Source organism: Ornithorhynchus anatinus, chromosome 7, assembly GCF_004115215.2.
Source record: "Ornithorhynchus anatinus isolate Pmale09 chromosome 7, mOrnAna1.pri.v4, whole genome shotgun sequence".
Lineage (NCBI taxonomy): Eukaryota > Metazoa > Chordata > Mammalia > Monotremata > Ornithorhynchidae > Ornithorhynchus > Ornithorhynchus anatinus.
This window is the reverse complement of record NC_041734.1, coordinates 56,022,800-56,049,564: the sequence shown is the minus strand read 5'-3', so window position 1 is coordinate 56,049,564 and position 26,765 is coordinate 56,022,800. Positions and strand designations below refer to the sequence as shown.

The 26,765-nt window shown below is 46.7% G+C and overlaps 1 protein-coding gene across 2 annotated transcripts in view; it reads right to left on the bottom strand.

The window, feature by feature from the left end:
- The window catches only part of PTPN22 (protein tyrosine phosphatase non-receptor type 22), a 62,920-nt gene extending 38,510 nt beyond the window's left edge, over positions 1-24,410 (bottom strand). For both annotated transcript variants that reach the window (XM_029069948.2, XM_029069949.2), the window contains exons 1-3: positions 24,229-24,410; positions 1,175-1,283; positions 34-110 (exon numbers count right to left, since the gene is read on the bottom strand). In XM_029069948.2, the coding sequence (XP_028925781.1) occupies positions 34-110; positions 1,175-1,283; positions 24,229-24,315 (273 nt within the window). In that variant the 5' untranslated portion in view covers positions 24,316-24,410. The remainder of the gene's footprint in view (positions 1-33; positions 111-1,174; positions 1,284-24,228) is intronic.
- Between the last annotated feature and the right edge of the window lie 2,355 nt (positions 24,411-26,765).

Here is a 26,765-nt window from a genome sequence, read left to right as displayed (position 1 = left end):
CACCTTGAGGAAAGTGCGGTGTCTTCTCATTACCTTGATGAAGTTGGCATTGATGTAGTAAGAGTCTTCATCGGAGGTTATCAGAGACAGCTCCACCCGGCTGTGATCAACTAACGGAAAGAGGAAAAGAAGAGAGGAAATCAGAGGCCGAAGCAGTAGCAAACACACGGAACCAGCAGCATATGACGATGATGATGATTACGGTATTTGTTAAGCACTAACGTGCTGAGCACTTTTCTAAGCGCTGGGGTAGAAACAAATCAGATTGGACACAGTCCCTGTCCCACAAGGGGCTCACAGTCTGTAGGTGGGAGAGTGGGTATTGAATACCCATTTTAAGTGAGGAAACTGAGGCACTGAGAAGTGACTTGTTCAAGGTCACACAGAAAGCAATTGGCAGAGCCAGGACTAAAAAAAAAGTTGGTATTTGTTAAGTGCTTACTATGTGCAAAGCACTGTTCTAAGCGCTGGGGGGATACAAGGTGATCAGGTTTGATCAGGTTGTCCCACGTGGGGCTCACAGTTTTAATCCCCATTTTACAGATGAGGTAACTGAGGCACAGAGAAGTTAAGTGACTTGCCCAAAGTCACATAGCTGGAAAGTGGAGGAGCCGGGATTAGAACCCGTGACCTCTGACTCCCAAGCCTGGGTTCTTTCCACTGAGCCACAGGTCATCTCACTCCCAGGCCCATCCCCTTTCCACTAGGTCTTGCTGCTTCACATCAAAGCCAGAGGCAGAGCCAGCTGATTCAGAAAAGGGCCTGAGTGGAAAAGGGACAGGAATGACTTTGTGCCAAGAGAAAGAGCAGTGGAATTTAGAGAAAAAAATCCATCAGTGGTATTTGTTGAGCACTTACTGGGTCCAGAGCACTGTACTAAGTGCTTGGGAAAGTACAGTGCAATAGAGCTGGTAGACAAGATCACTGCTCCTAAGGAGCTTACAGTCTACGGAGGGAAGACAAAGTAAAATTAATTTCAGATGGGGAAAACAGTAGAGTATAAGGATATGTACATAAGTACGGTGAGGCTGGTGTGAGTTTCACAGTGCTTACCGGGTACACAGGCGAGTGCAAAGATGTTGCAGAGGGGAGAGCAGAGAGGGAAAATGAGGGCTCGGGAAGGCCTCTTGGTGGAGAAATGGTATTAGAAGGCTTGGAAATGGTTGACACTTACAGGGCAAGATGTCTTTGTATCTGTTTTTTTTAATATTCTCTGGCTTCTCAGACACCGTGGTAGGGTAGGTTTTGTCCACTTTGTACTTGGTAGACTGTCTTTTCAGCTTCTGTACCAAAACGAGAAGACGAGTGAAACTGAGTGGGACCCTTAGACTAGAAGTGAGGGGTCAGCCTCTGCTCAGCCCTCTCCCCCGACACCTTACCGAGCAAGCGCCCACCATCTCAGCCTGGCTACCCTGTGGCTAACTTCTCTCTGAACACTTTCCTACACACAGCGCATCAGTGGAATCTGAAGGAATGGAAAGATCACAACTGTTTGCACCCTCACCACAGGCAGCTCAAATTCAAAGACATGCCTGGGACACATACTTAAAAACCTAAAAACATTTGTTTGTAAAGCACGGTCTATCCCGTTTTCAAATGGCAGGTGATTAAGGAGCTAACAGTTTCTCTGGATGTTAATTTTTTCTCCCATGACAGGAAAATCACTAGTATTTAGGTTTTGCCGCCTTTCATCCAAAGAGTATTTCTTTTCACATAAAAGAGAACAGAAAAATATAGCTGAATATAACTTCCCCGCTCTCCAGAAAAGAGATGAGGAGTTTCAATTTGAAAAGCATTCACTTTTCTTCCTGAGTGACCTGGACTACAGAGCATGGTAGTGAGACGAGAAAAGTGAGAAATTCACTCCCAGCCTGTTCTCAGCCCTGAAACCAGCAATTTTAAATACAGTTATCTGGTCACTCCAGGGAGCAGTGAAGCATCCTTTTGAATCTGTCACTTTTTCCAGTTCTACTACTCATATTTTCAGACTAGTGATATGACAGAGAGATTTGGGAAACTGCCAACAGGACTAATTTTCCCAGCGTTCTGTCCTTTCATATTTCATCCGGCGGAGATACTGACCCAGTTTCAAGAGTTGGTGGAAAGATGAAAAAGAAAAAAATCAGTGCCTTTATTAGCTGTCCACAGAAGGTGGTTTGGACAAGGAGGAGGGTTAATGAGGTCTCTCAAGGTTGTGTTCTTCTTTGGAGTAGCACACGTGCCTGGGAATCAGAAGGCCCTGGGTTCTAATCCTCCTTCCACCATTTGTTTGCTGTGTGACCTTAGGCAAATCACTTAACTTCTCTGTGCCTCAGTAATCTCATATGTAAAATGGAGATTAGACTGTGAGCTCCATGTGGGACATTGACTTGTCTAGCTCACCGCTGACCTCCCACCCACGTCCTGCCTCTGGGTGGAAAGCCCTCTCATATCCGAGAGACAATGACTACCCCGCTTCAGAGCCTAACTGACGGTGCTTCTCCTCCAAGAGGTCTTCCTTGACTAAACCCTCCTTTCCTCTTCTCCCACTCCCTTCTATGTTGCCCTGACTTACTGCCTTTATACGTCCCCCCTCCCCTCCCGGCTCCACAGCACTCGGGAGATAACTGTGGAATCTGTATTTTATTGATTTTTATTTATGTCTGTTTCACCCTCTAGATGGTAAACTCGTTGTGGGCAGGGAATGTGTCTATTCGTTGTGGTATTGTATTCTCCTAAGCATTTAGTACAGTACTCTGGACATAGTAAGCGCTCTATAAATTCTACTAACTGCATCCAACCTGATTAGCTTGTATCTACCCCACGGCTTAATACAGTGCCTGGCACATTCATTCATTTATTCAATCGTATTTATTGAGCGCTTACTATTTGCAGAGCACTGTAGTACGTGCTTGGAAAGCACAATTCGACAACAGATAGAGACCAACAACAACCCTACCCAACAACGGGCTCACAGTCTAGAAGGGGGCACACAGTAAGCTCGCTGAACATCAATCGATGGTGTTCACTGAGAACTAAGTGCCGAACACTGTCCCAAGCATTTGGAACAACATGACAGAATTAACAGACACATTCTCTGCCCATGAGTTTACAAATACTAAAAAAAAAAGTAGGAGGTTACTGAGGATCACCGATCCTCAGTGGAAAAGAGTAAGAGGTTTCACCTCTTGGCCAAACACCCTGAAGTTACTGGCTTGAGCAGCTTCCCTGACAGGATGTGTGCAGACCTTAGAGAAAAATAAACACCCTGGTCACACTACAGTTGGCCCAAAATAGCTCTGTGGTCTCTCAGGAGTTCAATAGACTGTTCAGATCTCTGAGATGCCGTGCTGATCTGTGAGTGGAGGTTCAAGTAGCCAAGGCTGGGGTTGGCAACCCACACACCCAGAGTCAAAATGGCCTTCTAACAATTTTGAGTTGTGCTGCCTTACTAGATGTACGGAGACTTGGCGGTGGTAGGACAGCACCCATCGTTTCCACCCGCCCCCTTTCAATCAGGCGATGGTATTTATTGGATGCTTACAATGTGCAGAGCACTGTACTAAGCGCTTGGGAGAGTACCATACAACAGAATTAGCGGATACGTTCCCTGGCCATAGCGAGCTTACCGTCTAAAGGGGGAGAAAGACAGTAGAAATAAATAATTTATAACATATTATCTAAAGACATGTACATAAGTATTGTGGGGTTGAGGGTTGGGCAAATATCAACCTTATGGACGGCACAGGAGGGATTGCGAGCTGGGGAAAAGAGGGCTTAATCGGTGAAAGCGTCTTGGAGGATGTGACCTTATTGACGCTTTGAAGTTGAAGAGAGTTGTGGTCTGCCATTTATGGAGGGGGAGGGGGTTCCAGGCTAGCGGGAGGATTTGGGAAAGGGGAAGGCTTTGAGATAGATGAGATTGGGGCACAGTGAATAAGCTGGTGATAGAGGAGCAGTGTGTGGGGGCTGGACTGTAGTAGATCAGTGAAGCGAGGTAGGATGAGGTGAGCTGATTCAGTGCTTTAAAGTCCATGGTAAGGAGTTTCTGTTTGATACGCAAGTGGATGGGCAGTCATTGGAGTTCCTCGAGGAGTGGGGAGATGTGGACCGAACGTTTTTATTGAAAAATGATCCACGCAGCAGATCGAAGTGTGAACTTTTGCTCTGCACACAGAAAGAGCTCAATAAATGCCAATGATTGATAAAACGAGAGGAAACTTATAAATGCTTTAGGTAAAAATTGCCATTACCCAACAGTAATTTTTTGGCCTAATTAGGATTACCAGCAAACAGATTATGAGCTACTGTTCAGAGTTTGTAGTACACTGTTTTAACAGTAAGTAAGTGTTTAGGGAAGAGGTGGTTTGAATCAATTGAAATAGTACAAGATGGCGCTATTATGGCCCAGCTTGTCTCACGCCGATGAAGTTTCGAGAAAGTTAAGGGAAAGATCGAAGCTTGTTTCGATCTGTCTGGTGTTTCTCGGACATTATTAGTAATTCATTTGTATTGCTCCGGAAACTAAGTTCAATTTGTGGCTGCTTAAGGTTCATTGTTTTCAGTGGGCAGTTACAGTCAATTCCACATCCAGTGTTTAAACACCACTGATATAAGGTTTCTGACAAAGTCCTTTAAACTGTAAGCTGGTGGGGGGCAGGGAACATATCTACCAACTGTGTTATAGCATAATAATGTTGGTATTTGTTAAGCGCTTACTATGTGCTGAGCACTCTTCTAAGCGCTGGGGTAGATACAGGGTAATCAGGTTGTCCCACGTGAGGCTCACAGTCTTAATCCCCATTTTCCAGATGAGGTAACTGAGGCACAGAGAAGTTAAGTGACTTGCCCACAGTCACAGCTGACAAGTGGCGGAGCCGGGATTCGTACCCATGACCTCTGACTCCCAAGCCCATGTTCTTTCCACTGAGCCACGCTGCTTCTCTGTGTACTCTCCCAAGTGCTTAGTGCAGTGCTCTGCATATACTAAGTGCTCAATAATTACGATTGACGTGAGTAATAGAAGCACAATACAATTTTCCCTGAAACAAGAAGCTATTCCTATGCGGAAGTGCATTGCGTTTCTGGCCAATTCTTGGATGTATTATGTTACTGTTTTCTCTAAATCATGCAAAAAAAATCATGTTTTGGTGAGGCCTGTGTGTGTGTGTGTGTGTATTCTAATGGGATTGTCATCCCCCTTGGTCTGTCCCAGGACAGAATTTGCAGTCCCAGAGTGGACTTGCCATATTTTGAAGGGGCAAGCTTGGGAAGTCTACCCCCTGGCCTTCTGTTACCTCTCTAGGGAATGGGGTTGGGCTGACTCCAAAACTCTCACTGGAAAGTCCCTTTAAGTTCTGTTTTGCTTTGCTGTCTGTCTCCCCCATTTAGACTGTGAGCCCCTTATTGGGCAGGGATTGTCTCTATCTTTTGCCGAATTGTACATTCCAAGTGCCTAGTCCAGTGCCCTGCACATAGTAAGCACTCAATAAATACTATTGAATGAATGACTGGAGTGGGGAGAGACAGGAGGCTGGGAGGTCAGTGAGGAGGCAGATGCGGTAGTCAAGGAGGGATAGGATAAGTGCTTGGGTCAGCCCGGTAGCAGTTCCGATGGAGAAGAAAGGGCGGATTTTAGCAACGTTGTAAACCGACAGGATTTGGAGGCAGATTGAATACGTGAGTGGAATGAGAGAGATGAAGCGATGATAATGCCAAGGTTTCGGGCTAAGGAGGTTAGCGGCAGTGCAATACGAGTAGCTGGATGGGGGGACGGGACAGAAAGTATGTCACCACTGCAGCAAAGACAACTATTGTTCATGTTCTGCTGGTGGTAGGCCATGCCTTTCCCCTCTAAACCATTGGTATATGAGCAGTTCTCACCCAAATGGCAAGAGACAAGAAAAGGTACATTGTTATATTTCCCTGGGTCAAATGTGCCAGTGATTCTCTCTCAAAGACACCCCCGTGAATGCGGTCTCATTGTCAGCAGTGTCACCTTCGAGCTGAAGGAAAACTAGTTTACTGGTTCAAGGATGATTAGGACATGGCCCCTCCACGGGAGCCAGATGATAAAGGCACAGTCAGAGTCTGTTCTGTGGCTAAATAGGGCAGCTGGCAGCTACCCACCATAATCCTCTTCTAGAGTCGTGGTTCTTAAGGAAAATTCTACGGTGGCCACGAAAGGGGCCACAATAAACTTTTGGAAACTTCTCGAATCTCTTCATCATGTCTGTTGCTCTTCTCTTTATCTTTTTCCAGCTTAACTCTGTCCTTAAATTATGGTGACTAGATCAGCATGAAGTATTACCCACCTCACGGTTCCTCTGCATCTTAAGCATTCAAAGCTTAATGTTTTTCAATGTGTGCATCTGAAGCAGATGCTAAAACTGTTGGTGAAGTTTTCTTGAAAGCTCCAGAGCCTTCACTAAAACATATAGGGCTTCTGGGTGAGGAATAGGGTGAATATATGTCGGCTTTTACAACAAACGACCTGAGTGGTCCCTGGATTCACCCCCGGATGCTTTTATTCATTCAATAGTATTTATTGAGTGCTTACTATGTGCATAGCACTGTACTAAGCGCTTGGGATGAACAAGTCGGCAACAGATAGAGACAGTCCCTGCCGTTTGACGGGCTTACAGTCTAATCGGGGGAGACGGACAGACAAGAACAATGGCAATAAATAGAGTCAAGGGGAAGAACATCTCGTAAAAACAATGGCAACTAAATAGAATCAAGGCGATGTACAATTCATTAATAAAATAAATAGGGTAATGGAAATATATACAGTTGAGCGGACGAGTACAGTGCTGTGGGGATGGGAAGGGAGAGGTGGAGAAGCAAAGGGAAAAGGGGAAAAAGAGGGTTTAGCTGCGGAGAGGTAAAGGGGGGGTGGTAGAGGGAGTAGAGGGAGAAGAGGAGCTCAGTCTGGGAAGGCCTCTTGGAGGAGGTGAGTTTTAAGTAGGGTTTTGAAGAGGGGAAGAGAATCAGTTTGGCGGAGGTGAGGAGGGAGGGCGTTCCAGGACCTCGGGAGGACGTGGCCCAGGGGTCGACGGCGGGATAGGCGAGACCGAGGGACGGTAAGGAGGTGGGCAGCAGAGGAGCTGTCATTTTCATCACCAAGCCTCTCTCCACCAAAACTCCTAATGCTGAGTTCCACAGTTTGGACAGTGGCTGAGTTCACCTGGACCTGGAGTAAGCACTTAGTACAGTGCTTTTGCTCATAGTAAACACTCAAAAAATACCATTAATTGATGAAGTTGGAGTGGAGGAGTCCCTTTAGAGAAATACTCTAGGATCGCTTCAACTTGGCAAATGTATACAGAACGGTCCATGTGCCTTCATCGATTTACCCTGCATGTCTGGTGTGATGCATGGGACAGACATCTTGTGCATCTCCACGTTCGATATTCTCTGATTTCCTACTACCACTCAGCACATTCACTTCTCTCCTCTAATGCCAACCCACTAACTGAACCTCCGCCTTGTCTATCAGGCCGCCGACTCCTTGCCCAAGTCCTGCCTCTGGCCTGGAACTCCCTCCCCCTTCATATTCTGTAATCCAACGCTTTCCCCATCTTCAAAGCCTTATTAAAATTACATCTCCTTCAAGAGGCCTTCCCCAATTTAGCCTTCATTTCCTTGACTCCATCTCCCTTCTATTTCACCTTATGCTTGGATTTGCACTCTTTATTCACCCTACCCTCAGCCCCCTGACACATATGTACATATCTATAATTTATTTATTTTTATCGATGTCTGTTTCCCCCTCTAGACTGTATGTTCCTTGTGGGCAAGGAATGTGTCTACCACCTCTGTTACACAGTACTCTCCCAAATGCTTAGTACAGTGCTCTGCACACAGTAAGTGCTCAATAAACACAATCGATTCACTGACTGATATTCACAAGGGCCACCGATGACCATCTAACAAAGAATGGTTTGAGTGAGATGTGGCCCTGACTTTGTAGTGACTCCATCCAACAAATCTGAGTCTGGCCCTTCCCAACTCTGTGAGTCGGTGAACTGTTTTTGGAAAGGTCTGTGACAGACAAGCATCCTTGCAAAATTCCTTGGCTTCATTTAAAACTCTTTATGTGAAAGATTAGCAGCTCCATCAGCCAGGAGACCGACATTATTGCTGTCTTAGACTGTAACTCCATTTGCATGTAGTGTGTGATGCTTAGCCGTCCATGGACAGGTGTTAAATGTTCAAAGCCACCACCACACCGAACAAAACAGAAAGTTAAAAAGAAAGACAGACTTCATAATCTCCTTGCTTCTAGAGACATCAGAAAACTTATCTAACCTTGGTTTCGCCAACATGTTCCTCTACAGGTTCACCTCCCATCTCACGGGGGATATGAGCACTCGGTCTCTTTATTTATCCCGCTCTCAGCACCACAGCACTTATCTACAGATCTGTAACTTATTCATTCATTCACTTGTATTTACTGAGTGCCTACTGTGTGTGGAGGGCTGTACTAAGTGCTTGGGAGAGTACATTACAAGAATAAATAGACACATTCCCTGCCCACAGTGTGCTTACAGTCTAGAAGGAGACAGACATCACACAAATAGATAAATTACAGGTAATAATAATAATAATAATGTTGGTATTTGTTAAGCGCTTACTATGTGCCCAGCACTGTTCTAAGCGCTGGGGAATCAGGGGAATCAGGTTGTCTCACATGGGGCTCACAGTCTTAATCCTCATTTTACAGATGAGGTAACTGAGGCACCGAGAAGCTAAGTGACTTGCCCAAAGTCACACAACTGACAAGCGGCCGAGCCGGGATTCGAACCCATGACCCAGAGGTCACTCCAAAGCCAGTGCTCTTTCCACTGAGCCACGCTGAGATACGTACATAACCACTGTGGGGCTGGTATGGGGGAAGAACAAAGGAAGAGAGTCATGGCGTCTCCCTCTCTAGACCGTAACGTCCTTCTAGACAAGGAACTTGCCTACGACTTCTGTTATATGTTACTCTCCTAAGCACTTAGTAGAGTACTCTGCACACTGTAAGTGCTCAATAAATGTGATTGATGGTTGACTGATTGATTGATCATGAGCACTTTGCAGCCTGGCTAAACTATGGCTGTGTCCAGAATGAGCTTGCGTCTCCCCCTCCCTGATGAAGTTGGACTGCAAAGTTTTCATTACGCACATTTTACCAATCACCTGATCTAGTTTTCTTCAAGGAGTCTAGGCCATTTTAAATTATGAAAGAAGAAATTCCCAGCAAATGCTGGAGCTGCTGCTGTGGGTGTGTCCTCCCCAACTCCCAGGAGCAAGCTTTGAGTCCAAGCTGTGTTAGGGGAGCCTCCCTGTTCCTCATGTGAACGCAGTTGGACTGCAAACTTTCCACTATGCACATTTTAAACAAAAACCTGACTCAGGAAAGGTTTGAGTCCAACTGCTATGCTAGCCTCATGGCTGCAGACTTCAAGGGATTCACCAAATAGCAAGATCACTTTCCATAAAGACTCCTTTCCCTCATGGAATCACACTCCCAGATTGTGAGAACCTTGAAGGGAAGTGTCCATGTCAAATTCCCACCTCTATACCCCTTCTCTGAACAAAGTAAGCACTTTATAAATATTATTACTACTATTTTCTGACCGCTCCTTCTCAGTTTCTTTCATGGGTGCCTCCTCTGTCACCCCTAATTGTGGACATCACTCAAGGCTCAGTTTTGGATCCCCTTCTATTCTCCATTTACACAAACTCCCTTGAAGTACTTATTCACTCCAACAGCTTTAATTACCATCCTTGAGCAGATGATTCCTAATTCTACCTCTCCAGCCCTGCATTTCTCTCCTTCTCTCTCCTTCTCTGCATTTCTCATATTTCCTCCTGCCTTCAGAACATCTTTACTTGGATTTCCTTCCAACAGCTTAAACCTAACGTTTCCAAAACAAAACCTCTCGTCTTCCCACCCAAACATTGTCCTCCTCCTGAAATTCCCTCACTGTAGATGACACCCCCAATTTTCTTTCTTTCACAAGCCTGTAACCTTGGCATTATGCTCAACTCATCTCTCTCATTCATCCCACTTATTCAATCTGTCATGAAATCCTGTCAGTTCTACCTACACAACATCTCTAGAATTTACCTTCTCCTCTCCATTCAAACTGCTACTATGATGATTCAAGTACTTCTCATCTCCCACCTTGATTACTGCATAGCCTCCTCCCTGACCCCCTGCATTCTATCTCTCCACTCTCCAGTCCATACTTCATTCTGCTGCCTGAATCATTTTTTCTGAAAAACCATTCAGTCCATATCTCCCTACTCCACTAAATCTTCCAGTGATTACCTACCCACCTCCATCTTAAACAGAAGTTCCTTACCATCAGCATTAAAGCATTCAATCAGCTGCTCTCCCTCCTACCTAATCTCACTGATCTCCTTCTACAACCCAACCCTCACATTCTGCTCCTCTAACACCTGCCTACTCTCTGTACCTTGATCTCGACTAGCCCATCGCCAACCCCTTGGGTACAACGTCTTGTCTCCCTTGGGCCTGGAACTCCTTCACCTTTATACACAACAGTCCACCACTCTCCCCACCTTCAGAACTCTCCTAAAGTCATATCTTATCGAAGAGGCTTTACTCAACTAAGCCCAGGATTGTGGCCTAGTAAATGGGCATAGGCCTGGGAGTCAGAGGACCTGAGTTCTAGTCCTGGTTCTGCCACATGTCTGCTGTGTGATCTTGGGCAAGTCACTTAACCTCTCTGGGCCTCAGTTACCTCATCTGTAAAATGGAGATTAAGAGTGTGAGCCCCACGTGGGACAGGGACTGTGTCCAACCTGATTAATTTGCAACTATCCCACAGGATAGAACAGTGCTTGGCACATAGTAAGCACTTATCAAGTACCAAAGTTATTATTATTCCTCTATCTGCCCTCCATTCTCCATGAGTTATGAACTTGACTGTGTATTCCTTAATCTCTTTGATTCAGTCATGCATTCAGTTCATTCATTTGTATTTGTTAAGCACCTACTGAGTGCAGAGCACTGTCCTAAGTGCTTGGGAAAGTATAATACAACAATAAAGAGTGACATTCCCTGCCTGCAACGAGCTCACAGTCTAGAGGGTGAGAGACAGAATACTCATTCCAGTCCCACAATACTTATGTAAATATTACTATACTCTACGCTTTCTCCTATTTCTGTTTATCTCTTTCCATCAAATGTAAGCTTCTCAAGGACAAGGATCATTTCTACCAACACTGTTGTACTTTCCCAGTGCTTTGTACACAGTAAGCACTCAATAAATATCATCGATTGATTTGCATGAAAAGGACACCTTTGATTTTGAGGAAAGAAAGCTTTTCATGGTACTTGCTATGTGTCTACTCTGTGCTAGGCTCTTATTAAGTGCTGGAGCAAACACAAGATAATCAGGTTGGACACACTCCAAAGCCCATATGTCTCACAGCTTTAGTTCCCATTTTACAGATGAGGTAACTGAGGCACAGAGAAGTCAAGTGACTTCCCCAAGGTCACCCAGCAGACAAGGGTGGAGCGGGAATGAGAACCCAGGCTTAAAACAGTGTTTGACACAGAATAAGTGCTTAACAAATACCATAAAAAAAATCTGGCTCCTCTGACTACCAGGCCTGTGGTTTTTCTACTAGGCCATGCTGGTTGGAAATAAACTTGGTCTTAAACAGCCCTCAATCAATCAATCAATGGCATTTATTAAGCACTTACTGTGTGGGGAGCACTATAGTAAGTGTTTGAGAGAGCAATACCAGTTGGTCGGTATGATAATAATAATAATAATTCTGGTATTTGTTAAGCACTTACTACATACAAGGCATTGTATTCATTCATTCAATAGTATTTATTGAGCGCTTACTATGTGCAGAGCACTGTACTAAGCGCTTGGGATGAACAAGTCGGCAACAGATAGCGACAGTCCCTGCCGTCTGACGGGCTTACAGTCTAATCGGGGGAGACGGACAGACAAGAACAATGGCAATAAACAGAGTCAAGGGGAAGAACATCTCGTAAAAACAATGGCAACTAAATAGAATCAAGGTGATGTACAATTCATTAACAAAATAAATAGGGTAACGAAAATATATACAGTTGAGTGCTGTGCTGGTGTGGACACAAGCAATTGGGTTGTGCACAGTCCCTGTCCCAAGTGGGGCTCACAGTCTCAATCTCCATTTTACAGACGAGGTAACTGAGGCATATTAGGGAGTGAGAGAATGAAGTGCATTCAATTCATTCAATAGAATTTATTGAGCGCTTACTATGTGCAGAGCAATTCAATTCAATTCAATTCAATAGTATTTATTGAGCGCTTACTATGTGCAGAGCACTGTACTAAGCGCTTGGGATGAACAAGTCGGCAACAGATAGAGACAGTCCCTGCCGTTTGACGGGCTTACAGTCTAATCGGGGGAGACGGACAGACAAGAACAATGGCACTAAACAGCGTCAAGGGGAAGAACATCTAGTAAAAACAATGGCAACTAAATAGAATCAAGGCGATGTACAATTCATTAACAAAATAAATAGGGTAACGAAAATATATACAGTTGAGCGGACGGGTACAGTGCTGTGGGGATGGGAAGGGAGAGGTGGAGGAGCAGAGGGAAAAGGGGAAAATGAGGCTTTAGCTGCGGAGAGGTAAAGGGGGGATGGCAGAGGGAGTAGAGGGGGAAGAGGAGCTCAGTCTGGGAAGGCCTCTTGGAGGAGGTGATTTTTAAGTAAGGTTTTGAAGAGGGAAAGAGAATCAGTTTGGCGGAGGTGAGGAGGGAGGGCGTTCCAGGACCGCGGGAGGACGTGACCCAGGGGTCGACGGCGGGATAGGCGAGACCGAGGGACGGCGAGGAGGTGGGCGGCAGAGGAGCGGAGCGTGCGGGGTGGGCGGTAGAAAGAGAGAAGGGAGGAGAGGTAGGAAGGGGCAAGGTGATGGAGAGCCTTGAAGCCTAGAGTGAGGAGTTTTTGTTTGGAGCGGAGGTCGATAGGCAACCACTGGAGTTGTTTAAGAAGGGGAGTGACATGCCCAGATCGTTTCTGCAGGAAGATGAGCCGGGCAGCGGAGTGAAGAATAGACCGGAGCGGGGCGAGAGAGGAGGAAGGGAGGTCAGAGAGAAGGCTGACACAGTAGTCTAGCCGGGATATAACGAGAGCCCGCAATAGTAAGGTAGCCGTTTGGGTGGAGAGGAAAGGGCGGATCTTGGCGATATACAATTCAGCAACAGATAGAGACAATCCCTGCCAAATGATGGGCTTACAGTATAATTGGGGAGAGATAGATGGACAAAAACAAGACAACATAATCACAATAAATAGAATCAAGGGGATGTACACCTCATTAACAAAATAAATAAGGAAATAAAAATATATACAAATGAGCACCGTGCTGAGGGGTGGGGAAGGGAGAGGAGGAGGAGCAGAAGGAAAGGGGGCTTAGCTGAGGGGAGGTGAAGGGGGGGAGTGACTGTCCAAGGTCACCCAGCAGACAAGTGGCAGATTCAGTATTAGAACCCGTGACCTTTTGGCTCCCAGGTCCAAGTTCTGTCCAAGTTCTATCCACTACATCATAATCCCTACCCTCAAGGAGCTGACAGCCTAGTGTATCCCCTCTGATCCTAACTGGGAGTACGGTGACACAGATAGGGGTGGGGAGAGCACGTATTCATCCTCTGTGTCCCATAGCTATCAGCTAGGCTTTGTAATCCCATTTAGCAGGTGGAAAGATGAATCACCATAAGACTAGAGAGAAGACATCATTGTCAAGACACGGGTTAGATCTAAGGAATTTCTGGCTTCTGGATCTGTGCTCAAACCACGGTGCCATTTTGTCTGTGCTTCAGCAACTGTCTGCTGTATGACCTTGGGGAAGTCACTTAACTTCTCTATGCTTCATCTGTAAAATGAAGATTAAGACTGTGAGCCCGATGTGGGATGGAGACTGGGTCCAACCTGATTACCTTGTATCTACCCCAGCATTTTGAACCATGCCTTAAGTGCTTAACGAATACAATTAAAAAAAAGGTATCGGTGAGACAGGGACTGTAGTTGCAGCCAACATGCTGAAGCATTGGCCCTGAGAGCGAGGGAGTTTGACTCCCATAAGCCACTCATCTGGATCCGCCACATCCTCTCGTAAAGAGAGAACTGATCCCCAAGAATGGGATGTGCCCACAGAGAGATAACTTCCAAGAGAGTGTGGGCTTAGTCCCACTTCCCCTGTTCTCTACCCTCTGTGGAGCCAATTGAAGTGTTTCTATATCTGAACAGTCACGGAACATCACCTCCACCTACATTCGTACAATCAAAACTTACGAGATAAGTCCTAATTGCAGTAGCCTAAGAAAATATTGTTACTAAACCCACCCTTGCGGTGAAAGTCTTCCTGAATCTACAACTAATAAACCATTAGTTGTAACACCAGCACCTATTGGCTCCTCGCCTATGCAGGGTTAGCACTATTCTAGGAGGGATTTTGGGAGGGGGGGCTCTGATGTCCCCTTCCCTTCCTCAAGGTGAGGATGCTCACCCCAGAGGTGGCTGCTCATTCAGGAAAGAAACAATAACCCCAGTGGAGGGAAAAAGGAGAGAGAAAAATGTAAATCACTATCGTCTAACAAGCACCAGGACTACCCAAGAGTTCCATGACATTGCGAGTGAGTTGGTGAGTTGGTGAGTTGGCGAGTGAGTGGATAGTAACTCGTAGTTAGCGAGTTGAGCACCAGAGAAAGACTTCAAAGAGGCAGGCCAGGTGATGTCAAAGGGATGCCCTCAGTGTCCCTCAACACTGGACAGTCTCGCTGACTCCCTGGGAACTGGCTGTCCTCTGTGTCACTGAGGAGACTCCATCCCATCCTGACTTGCACCACCCTGGTGGGAAGGAGAAAAGCAGCTGCAGGTTGAGGTATCCACAAAACCCCGGGAAGACTGGTGGCTGCCCTAGTGGTCGCTGTGGCCATGGGTGTGTCTTGGGCTCTTAGCCACGAGGAGCCTGAAATTCTGCTCTTCTAGCCACAGTATCTTACTGAATTTTGTTTATTATTTATTGTATTTGTTTTTCATGCTGTTTTAATGTCTTATTTTTGCCAGTCCTCTTTTCCCCTTACATTCTTAAATTGGGAGCTCCTGGAGGGCCAGAGATCAGGTCTAATTCCCACCTTCAAACTTTTTCCCTGTACTTGGTACAGTCTTCAGCACACAGTAAGAGCTTAATAGATACTATTTCTACTACTACTAGTAATCAAGAAACCGGATTTATTCAGAACTTACTGTGTGTGATGCACCGTACTAAGAGCTTGAGAAAGCAAAAATATCATTGAACTACTAGGCACGATCCTGCCCTCAATGAGCTTAAAGTCTAATGGAGGAGACAGACATCAAAATAAAACACAGATAGGGGAAGCGGCGGATTATAAGGATGTGTACTTAAATGTAAGCACCCCAGAAGGGAGGGCAGACAGGGTGGAGAAGTGAAGGGTTAGTGAGGGATATCTGGGGGTCCCCTAACCAGCCCTGTTGGTCAGATAGGAGTCAGAATTGAGCCTTTTCCTCTGCCTTTTCCCTCCAGCCCCCGGCATCGCCCCAACTTGCTCCCTTTGCTCTATCTCCCTTCCCCCGCCCCACAGTACTGGTGTATATATGTACATTTTATAATTAAATTTATTTATATAGATACTATTGATGCCTGTCTCTCCCCTTCTAGACTGTGAGCCTGCTATGGGCAGGGATTGTCTCAATTTGTTTCTGAAATGTACTTTCCAAGCGCTTAGTACAGTGCTCTGCACAGAGTAAGCACTCAAAAAATACGACTGAATGAATGAATGAATGAGCTCTCAGAAGCCCTGGAATGCTCTGTGGCTGTAGACAACTGATCTGACCTGTTGGGAATGAGATTTCATATTTAGGAGATTTGAGTGCCTCTTAAACTGCCGTAAAAAGCAAAAACATTAAGGAAAAGCCAGTGTGAAAAATTACATTAAAAGAAGTAGGAAATTGCATAAAAAGAGTTCAAAATGATTTTGTACTTCTGAAGTTCTATGCAAATAATACAAAGGAAACAGTGGGGGTGGGGAAGAAAGGAACACTGGTAGGAAGAGGAAAGAGAAGAGCTCTGGGCATGTCACTCCCCTCCTCAAAAATCTTCAGTGGTTGCCTAACAACCTTCGCACGAAGCAAAAACTCCTCACTCTTGGCTTCAAAACTCTCCAACACCTTGCCCCCTCCTACCTCATCTCCCTTCTCTCCAACTATAGCCCAACCTGCACACTGCCGCTAACCTCCTCACTGGGCCTCGTTCCCGCCTGTCCCGCCGTCGACCCCTGGCCCACATCCCACCTCTGACCTGGAATGACCTCCCTCCTCACGTCTGCCAAACTAACTCTCTTTCCCTCTTCAAAGCCCTACTGAGGGCTCACCTTCTCCAGGAGGCCTTCTCATATTGAACCCTCCTTTTCTCTCTGCTCCTCCTCCCCTACCTATCACCCCTACTCCCTCCCTCTGCTCTACCCCCTTCCCCTCCCTACAGCATTTGAGAATGTTTGTGCATATTAATTACTCTATTTTATTAATGATGTGTATAGATCTATGATTCTATTTATCTATTTTGATGGTATTGATGCCTGTCTACTTGTTTTGTTTTGTTGCCTGTCTCCCCACTTCTAGACTGTGAACCCTTTGTTGGGCAGGAACTGTCTCTATCTGTTGCCTAATTGTACTTTCCAAATGCTTAGTACAGTGCTCTGCACCTAGTAAGCGCTCAATAACTATGAATGAATGAATGAATGAATGAATGAATGAATGAATGAATGAATGAAAAGGAGGGAGAAGAGGGGAACATTTGCAAGTGATAGCGCTTCCCAAGTCAACACTACTCATCTCTGGGAAAAGGCCAAGGATGATGAGTGTGTTCAGCCTGGATCACTTAGGAAGGTGTAGTTGGCAGATGAAGCTATCCTTAAAGTCCCGTTTTGAGGGGAAACAGGGACACAGGGAATAGAACCACAGGTTGATCTTAAGGCATGTCCTAAGTCCCAAGTGAAATCAGAGTGAAAACTTGAGCTTCCTCTCCTCCTTCCCTTATTCTCACGGAGGTTGCCAATCCACAATGTAAGTGTGAGAGCCGAAGAGCAAAGGAGAGAAGGGCGCTCAGTTAGCTTGCTCCCCTCATAATAATAATAATATTAAAACTCCTCACCATTGGCTTTAAAGCACTCCACTATCTTGCCCTCTCCTGCCTCACCTCACTACTCTCCTACTACAACCCAGCCTACACTCTTTGCTCTTCTAATGCTAACCTTCTCACCACAGACCCCTCTCCCACGTCCTGACTCTGGCCTGGAACGACCTCCCTCCTCAAATCCGACAGATAACTACGCTCCCCCACTTCAAAGCCTGATTGAAGGCACATCTCCTCCAAGAGGTCTTCCCAGACTAAGCACCCCTACTTCCTCTTCTTCTGCAACGACACCCTGACTATCTCCCTTTGTTCTTTCCTCCTCCCAGCCCCATTGTACTTATGTACCTATCTGTAATTCGTTTATTTACATTGATGTCTGTCTCCTCACCTCTAGACTATGATCTCGTTGTGCACAAGCAATATGTCTTTTCATTGTTGTATTATACTCTTCCAAGTGCTTAGTTCAGTGTTCTGCACTCAATAAATACAACTGAATGAATGAATGAATGCTTGTAAAGTGCTTACTATTTGTCAAGTACTATTCTAAGCGCTGGGGCAGATAAAAGTTAATTAGATTGGACAAAGTCCCTGTCCCTAAAGGGGCTCAGTCTAAGTAATGGGGGAAGTTGAATTTATTCCCCAGTTTACAAATGCAGTAACTGAGGCCCACAGAAGTTAAGTGACTTGCCCAAGGTTACACAGCAGCCACGTGGCAGAACTGGGGTTAGAACCCAGGTCTTCTAACTCTTAGGCCCACGCTCTTGCAACAACACCGTGCTCCTTCTCAAGCCATACTGATTTTAGACCTTACTACCATCCAACCCACCCACTTCTCTCCTGTATCGCCAACTCACTCTCTGAACCTCGATCTCATCTATCCTGTCATCGACTCCTCCCCCCCATCCTCTTTCGGTCCTGGAACTCCCTCTTCCTTTGCATCTGATAGTCCACCACTCTCCCCAACCTTCAAAGCCCCCTTAAAATCACATCTCCCCCAAGGAACCTTCCCTGACCAAGCCTTCATTTCCCCATCTGTCGTCCCCTCCCCTTTGACTATACACTTGGTTGCTTAGCTCTTAAGCACTTTGATATGTACCCGAGTCCCATAGCACTTAGGTAATTATCCTTACACTCTATTTCCTCTATCTGTAATTTAATTTTAATATCTGTCTCCCCCTCTAGAAAATAAGTTTCTTGGGATCAGGGAATGTGCCTACCAACTCCCATGTACTGTTCTCTCCTAAGTGTTTAATACAGTCTATCAATCATATTTAGTGGGCGCTTACTGTGTACACAGTAACTGAGAAGGCTCAAGTGCCTGAAGTGTTTCAGGGACTTACAGACACCGCAACATGCAGGTGGATGACAGCAGCGCTGAAGGAAAAGTGGGCAGCAAAGACATGGAGTTGGCAGGACGTCTTTGCCTCCCCTCACACATTCAGTGCCCTGCCCTGGCATCCACTCTGCTCTCCACTAAGGTCAGAGCTGGCTGACTGGGCCATGAGGCTTTGGACTACAGCAAGCTCTTTAATACAGGGTCAATTTGACTCCTCCTCCCATTTAATATAATAATAATAATTCTGGTATTTGTACTAAGTGCTGGGGTGGGTACAAGCAAACCGGGTTGGACAAAGTCCCTGTCCCACGTGGGGCTTGCGGTCTCAATCCCCATTTTACAGATGAGGAAACTGAAGCACAGAGAAGTAAAATGACTTGACCAAGGTCACACAGCCGACAAGAGGTGGAGCCGGGAGTAGAACCCATGACCTTCTGACTCCCAGGCCCGTGCTCTATCCACTACAGCACGCAGCTTCTCTAACAACAGACCACCACTCTCCCCCTCACCCCCTTCAAAGCTTTAGTAAAAATCACATCTCTTTCCAGAAACCTTCTTCAACTAACCCCTCATTTCCCCTACTCCCTCTGCTTTCTGAATCACCTATGCATTTGGATCTGTAAGTCCTTGATATTCACCACCCCCCCTCAGCACTTATGTACATATCCATAACTTATTTTCATGTCTGTCTCCCCTGCTAGGCTGTACATTTTTTGTGGGCAGGGTACATTATCTACCAACTGTCTTGTATTGTGCTCTCCCAAGCATTTAGTTCATTCATTCATTCAGTCGTATTCATTGAGCGCAAACTGTGTGCAGAGCGCTGTACCAAGAGTTTGGAAAGTACAATTCAGCAATAAAGAGAGACAATCCCTGACCACACTGGACTTACAGTCTAGGGGGGGAGATAGATATCGAAACAAGTAAACAACCATTTATATAAATAAATAGAATTATAGATATATACATATCAAAATGAGTAAACAGGTATCGATATAAGTAAATAGAATTATAAATACATACTTATATACATAAGTGCTGTGGGGTGGGGAGAGGGGGAAAGAGCAAAAGGAGTGATGTGGAAGGAAGGGAGAGCTGAGAAAAAGGGGGGTTTAACCTCAGAAGACCTCTTGGAGGAGGTGAGCCTTCAATAGGTCTTTGAAGGGGAAAGAGTGATTGTTTGGCAAATTTGAGGAGGACGGGAGTTCCACACCAGAGGTAGGATGTGGGCCAGGGGTCGACGGCGGGACAGGAGAGATCGAGGCACAGTGAGAAGGTTAGCACCAGAGGAGCGGAGTGTGCAGGCTCAGATGTGGAAGGAGAGAAGGGAGGTGAGATAAGAAGGAACAAGGTGATGGAGAGCTTTGAAGCCAATAATGAGTTTTCGTTTGATACAGAGGTGGATAGGCAACCACTGGAGAGTTCTGAGGAGGAGGGCGACATGCCCTGAATGTTTCTGTAGAAGGATAATCTGGGCAGCAGAGTGAAGTATGGACTGAATTGAGGAGAGGCGGGAGATTGGGAGGTCAGAAGGGAGGCTGTGGCAGTAATCCAGTCGGGACAGGATGAGTGATTGTACTAAAGTGGTAGCGGTTTGGGTGGAGAGGAAAGGGTGAATCTTGGTGATGTTGTGAAGGTGGGACCGGCAGGATTTGGTGATGGATAGGATATGTGGGGTGAACGAGAGAGCAGAGTCAAGGATGACACCAAGTGCACGGGCTTGATGGGAAGGGTGGTTGTGCTGTCCACAGTGATGGGAAATTTCCAGAGAGGACAGGGTTTGGGAGGGAAGATAAGGAGTTATTCCTTGGACATGTTGAGTTTTAGGTGGTGGGAGGACAGCCAAGTAGAGATGTCCTGAAGGCAGGAGGAGATGCGAGCCTGGAGGGAGGGAACAGGGGAGGAGATATAGATTTGGATGTCATGCGCATAGAGATGACAGTTGAAGCCATGGGAGCGAATGAGTTCTCCAAGGGAGTGAGCATAGATGGAGAATAGAAGGGGACCAAGAACTAAAACTTGAGGGACCCCTACAGTGAGGGAATGGGAGCAGAGGGAGTAGGGGAAATGAGGGGCTAGTTGAAGAAGGTTTCTGGAAAGAGATGTGATTTTAAGTAAGGCTTTGAAGGGGGTGAGAGGGAAATTGGTGGTCCGTTGTTACAGAAGCAGACTCAAAGCAGACTGAGAATGAACAGCCAGAGAGATAAGAGAACCAGGAGAAGACGGAGTCAGTGAAGCCAAGGTTGGATAACGTACTGAGAAGGGGATGGTCAACAGTGTCGAAGGCAGCTTAGAGGTCGAGGAGGATTAGGATGGAGTAGGAACCGTTGGATTTGACAAGAAGGAGGTCACTGGTGACCTTTGAGAGGGTGGCTTCGGTGGAGTGAAGGGGACGGAAGCCAGATTGGAAGGGGTCCAGGAGAGAGTTGGAGGAAAGGAATTCAAGGCAGCGAGTGTAGACGACTCGCTCAAGGAATTTGAATGGGAAGGGTGGGAGGGAGATGGGGTGATAAGTGGAAGGGGCTATGGGGTCAAGGGAGGGTTTTTTTAGGAGGGGGAAGACGTGTACATGTTTGAAGGCTGTGGGGAAGAAGCCACTGGAGAGCGAGCGGTTGAAGATGGTAGTTAAGGAGGGAAAGGGTGAGAGTTTTTATAAGGTGTGAAGGAATGGGGTCTGATACGTATGTGGAGGGGGTGGCATTTGAGAGGAGGCAAGAAATCTCCTCTGAAGATACTGCTGGGAAGGATGGGAAAGTTGAAAAGGAGGCTGAGAGGAGGGGGGATGGAGGAGGGGGAGGGGTGATTTTGGGGAGCTCAGACCTGATGGTGTTAATTTTCTTACTGAAGTAGATGGCCAGATGGTTGGGGGCGAGGGGTGGGGGAAGCGGGGGATCAGAGGGCCTGAGGAGGGAGTTAAATGTCCAGAACAACTGTTGAGGGTGATGGGCATAAGTGTCAATAAGGGAAGAGAAACAGTTTCGCCAGGCAGAGGAGAGGGCAGAGTTAAGGCAAGAAAGAACAAACTTGAAGTGGACAAGGTCGGCCTGATGTTTAGATTTCCACCAGCAGCGTTCAGCGGCTCGAGCTTAAGAGCAATGGAGGCGGACGGTGCAGGTGATCCAGGGCTGTGGGTTAGCGGTGCGAGAGCGACGAAGGGATAGGGGAGCGAGTGAGATGAGTTGAGTAGAGACAGTGCTCTGCACATAGTAAGCGCTCATTAAATACCATTGTTTGATTCACCTGAGGCAGTGGGAGACAGTGCAAGAAGGCTTCATTTACAAGGTAGATTTTGGGTGACCCACTTTCCCCAGGCACCCAGTCCCCGGCTGAACCTAACACCCTCGGGATATGTCAGCTGGGGCCAAGACCAGCTGCTGCCTTTTTCCACTGGAGGAAATGAATTGGCAAGCAGCATTGTTCCACTTAATCATTCAGAACTGGGGGGCCTAGGAACCAGGGGGTGGTATTGCCGCTGATCTCAACTTTTCCCCAGTGTCTGGGGGTTGAGTCTTCTCTCAGGAGAAGCAAGGGTTTGTGGGACCGGAAAGGTCCCAGCCTGGGAGACAAATACCCAAGTACTTTCCCACCCACTATTTCCTTCCCCTCTTGTCCCCTTCACTGAGGGGCTCGGGCAGTAAGCTCAACACCATTCCCCATGATAAATTAAGCTACTGTGGTGTAGCTGAGTAGAGCCTTAGCTTCTCCTTATCCAACAGCCAACGGGTTAAGCACCAGAAATTGCCTTGCAGAGGAGTCTGGGCCTTCTCCCCACTAGGTAAGCTCACAATGTGCAGGGAACATGTCTATCAACTGTTACATTGTACTCTCTCCAAGCGTTTAGTACAGTAAGCACTCAATAAATTCAAGTGATTGATTGATTGATAGGAATATAGAGCCGGAGACTCCCATGCAACTGACTCCTTCAGGCTATCCAGGTTTGAGGACACGGCCTAGATAAAAAGATTTACAACTCTCCACAGAAGCACGGCCACTCCATCTCGGCTTAATACGAGTCTGGTTAGTTTATTGCACACACTGTGCTGAACACTGTGCTGATGCAAAGTGTTAGGAGAGGTACAATCTTATTCGATCCCACATAAAGCTCACAATCTATATGGAGAAAGACAGTTGTACCCCGTTGCTAGAATGCAGGGATTTCCTTCTTGTAAAATCCCACATTAGGAAAGTCTTACAGAGCCCAAATGGTCCCCGTGTGCAAAAATGTCCACGCCATTTTTTCCAACACCGCGGCATACTGTAGTCCGACCGTCTGGCGCTGTCGGATGAATGTTTCCTAATTCCTTAACAATGTTCTAGGCAAACTGCATAGTGAAGAAACTCATTTTGGCCGACCTGGGTTCATCAGCACTCACGTGAATTGTGAACGATAAAACATAAATGGAGTCCACAGAACAACATCGTTGAGTAAATAAAGAGTGCTTGAAAGAGGAGTCCTCAGGCACTCAGGGCTTAGTCGTCTGGGCTGGGCCACCGTCTCCCAGATGCCAGATAAAAGGGAGGGACAGGGCCTAGGATACTACCTTCTGGTTCAGAAAGGTCAAGCGATTTCAAACGATAAGCCAAATAGCTCTAAGTGTCCAAGTGAAACATGGTGTGGGGCAATGTTAGAGCTCTGGGAACCCATTTTGGCTATGGCTGGATCCCGTGGGAGACCCGAGGGGAAGAGGCCACACGGGTTCTGTGACGGTCATGGGGAAGGACCACAGAGCGTTTGATCTTTCTCCATCCATTGACTTCTCCATCTAACAGTCTATGGCGCAAAACTGCAACCTGGTGCCCAGAGAACTCTGAAGGGGCAATCCAGATCAGTGAATGCATCTGCTGATCCTGTTGCACTCTACCCTCTCAAGCACTTAAGGACAGTGCTCTACACAGAGTAAGCACTCAATAAATTCGAGTGATCGATAGAATCCACATTAGTAATTAAAAGGAGAGAATAGCCGATTTCCACTTCTGAGAACAAAAATTACCCTCTAGGAGCAGCAAACAAATAATAATAATAGCAATTGTAGCATCTGTCAAGCACTTATTATGTACCGAGCACTGAATTAAGCGCTGGGGTAGGTGTAGGAGCATGGCCTAGAGGATAGAGCACAGGCGGAAGTCAGAAGGACCGGGATTCTTATCCTGGCTCTGCCACTTGTCTGCTGTGTGACCTCGGGCAAGTGAGCCCCATGTGGGACAGGGACTGTGTCCAACCCGATTAGCCTGTATCTTCCCTAGCACTTAGAACAGTGCTTGACACATAGTAAGTGATTAATAAATACTATTATTATTATTATTGTTATGAATAACACAATCCCTGTCCTACATGGGGCTCAAAGTCTAAGTAGGAGGGAGATCAGGTATTGAATCCCCATTTTACAGACAAGGAAACCGAGGCACAGAGCAGATAAGTGATTTGCCCAAGATCACACGACAGAGAAGAGGCAGAGACAGGAATAGAACCCAGGCCCTCCAACTCCCAGGTCCGCGCTCTTTATACCAGGCCACGCGGCTGCCCAGGACCCAGTAGTTCAAGAGGAAGAATGACATCAAAATGCCCACTTGGAGGCCTAATCCCTTAATTCCTAGAGAATTTTGGTGAAACGATGCAGTGAGCAACGGCAGTCAAGGAACTTGATAATCGAACGTCCACGTTCTAGTGAGCTGGTACTCGTAGACATGCTGGGAAAAGCAACAGACTCAGGAAGCAGCCTGCAGTTGACTCACCAGAAACTCGCTGGCAAACTCTTCCCTGTTGAGTATCTTGCTCCGTGCCCCATCCAGGTACTTCTGCAGAATTTCCCTTTGTTCCATGCTGGTCAGAAGATGAGGGAGTCTGTTGAGGGCCGAAGAAGGACATGTCAATCGCGCGTCATGGCCGAGATTCTGCAGGGGAGCAGCAGCTCGAATACTGCCTGTTGAGAGCTGTGGTTTACTGACTTCATCACAAGCCCTAAAGGAAATTAGTGCGTAACAGCTTCTGTGGTCAGAGGGAAAAAAAAAATAAAACAACAAAGCCACCACCTAACTCTGGGCCCTAGCGCCTCCCTTTCCCAACAATAAAACTCAGCGGTATGATTCAACTCTTTACCTGCCGGGGGGCTAACCGGAACGGGCTTTGTCATGTGGCTAAACTAAGCTGCTTGGGTCACAGTCAGGGAAGAGATTTCCACGGCATCTCCCTTTATCTCCTCCCCCGAATTCCGGGGAAGGGGCAGAGCAGTTTGGGGAAGAGTCCTGCCTCACTCCACAACAAGCTGAGAGAGAACTCAAACTATCCCTGTTTTCTTATACCCTGGGTTGATCTCTGAAAAACAACCCTGGGGGAGAGATTTAGCTACACACACTTAGATTTGCACAACAATCTACAGGGACTCTGAGGAGGACTCCATCCTGCCACTCATAAACAGCCTCTGTCCTGAAGATTAGAATAGACATTTAGTTAGGGGTTTCTGTTGGATCCTTTGAGTTGGGAACGGTGACCAAATGTCAGCTCTGGCTCGAGGGAAGCAAAATTGCCTCAGACCCAAGACTTTTTGCCTAAAGAGAGTTTAGGGAAATGCTGCCCTCAGCTGTTATGGGGTAGAGAATGTACGCTTTTGGAATGGAAGTCAAGTCTCTAGCATTTTTGTGCAGAAGAACCGGGCAAAACATGGTCTAGTGGACAGAGCTCAGGCATGGGAGTCAGAAGGACCCGGCTTCTAATCCTGGCTCTGCCTCTTGTCTGCTGGGTGACCCTGGGCAAGTCACTTAATTTCTCTATGTCTCAGTTACCTCATCTGTAAAATGAGGATTAAGATGGTGAGCCCCAGATGGGGCACGGACTCTGTCCAACCTGAGTAGCCTGTACCTGCTCCAGTGCTTAGTTCAGTGCATGGCACAGAGTAAGCACTTAATAAATACCATTAAAAAAAGAAAAATCAAAAACAAAAAACCTTTGAGCAGTGTACAAAGAAGCCAATCATTAATGGCCTCCCGTATGACATTATTACATTATACAAAACAATAATAATGATAATGATGATAGTATTTGTTAAGTGCTTACTATGTGTCAAGCACTGTACTAAGTGCTGGGGTAGATACAATATAATCAGGTCCCAGATGGAGCTCATAAGTCTAAGTAAGAGGGAGAACAGGTTTTGAATCCCCTTTTTGTGGGTGAGGAAACTGAGGCACAGAGAACTTGAATGGCTGGCCCAAGGTCACACCACAGACAAATGGCGGATCAGGATTAGAACCTAAGGCCCTCTGGGATGATGGACCCAGACCCAGTGTGATGAAGTCACTGGGACACGTAGCAGCTTCAAAGAAACACTGTTGCCAGCAGTGGGGTTGGACGTCAGGGATCATTTCCACTAATTCCATTGCACTTTCCTAAGAGTTTTAGTAAAATTATCTGAATGCAGTAAGTTCTCAATAAATACTATTGATTGAAGAGATGGGAAGGTAGAGGGCAGGAGAAGGAAGAAGAAAGGAGAGGTGAGAGGGGAGGAGAGGGGAGGAAAGAGGGAAAGGAAAGGGGAGAAAAGGAGAGGGGGAGGAGGACAGGGAAGGACAAAGGAGGAGAGAGAAGGAAGGAGGACAGATAGGAAAGGAGTCGGGAGAGGGGAGAAGAAAGAGGAGAACGAAGGGAGAAGAGAAGGGAGAGGGGAGTGGAGGGTTTACAATTATTTTATTATTAGGGAGGGGATAAGAAGTAAGAGGGGAGAGGGGAGAAAAGGAGAAAGGAAGGGTGGGGAGGGCAGGTGCAACGGGTCTCTGCCTTTGCCTCTACTCACCTCCCTTCACCACAGGGATGTGAGAGAACACTGTTCGGGTGGCCTGGCAGTGGTGGGGCCCCTCCCTCTCTGCCCAGTGCCTCACAGTGGAGGGCGGGAGCCGCTCACCTCCACCACGGGGCCTGCAGCCAAGTCTCCACAGACTGGTAGGCCTGGTTCTCCTCAGCTTGGAGCAGGCACCTTGTAGTCCCGCTGTGGGCCTACGACAGCCTTTGGCTGCGGGTTCCCCTCCCTCCAGCTGAGGAGAGGAACAGGAACTCCCTGCCTGGGGCAGATGGGAGAGAAGGTTTCCTGGGGATAAGTCTGGCTCCTGCCTATATCCCCGCTCTGACCCACAGCTGCCTTCCTCCGTCTCTCCCTTTTCCTCTCTGAAGAGCTGCCGAGCCTGTGAGTGAATACCCTTCCCTTCTGAAGTGAGGTTAATTTTTTCTAAGGTGTTTCTTAAGCACTTAATATGTGTCAGGCACCGAACTAAGCTCTGGGGTA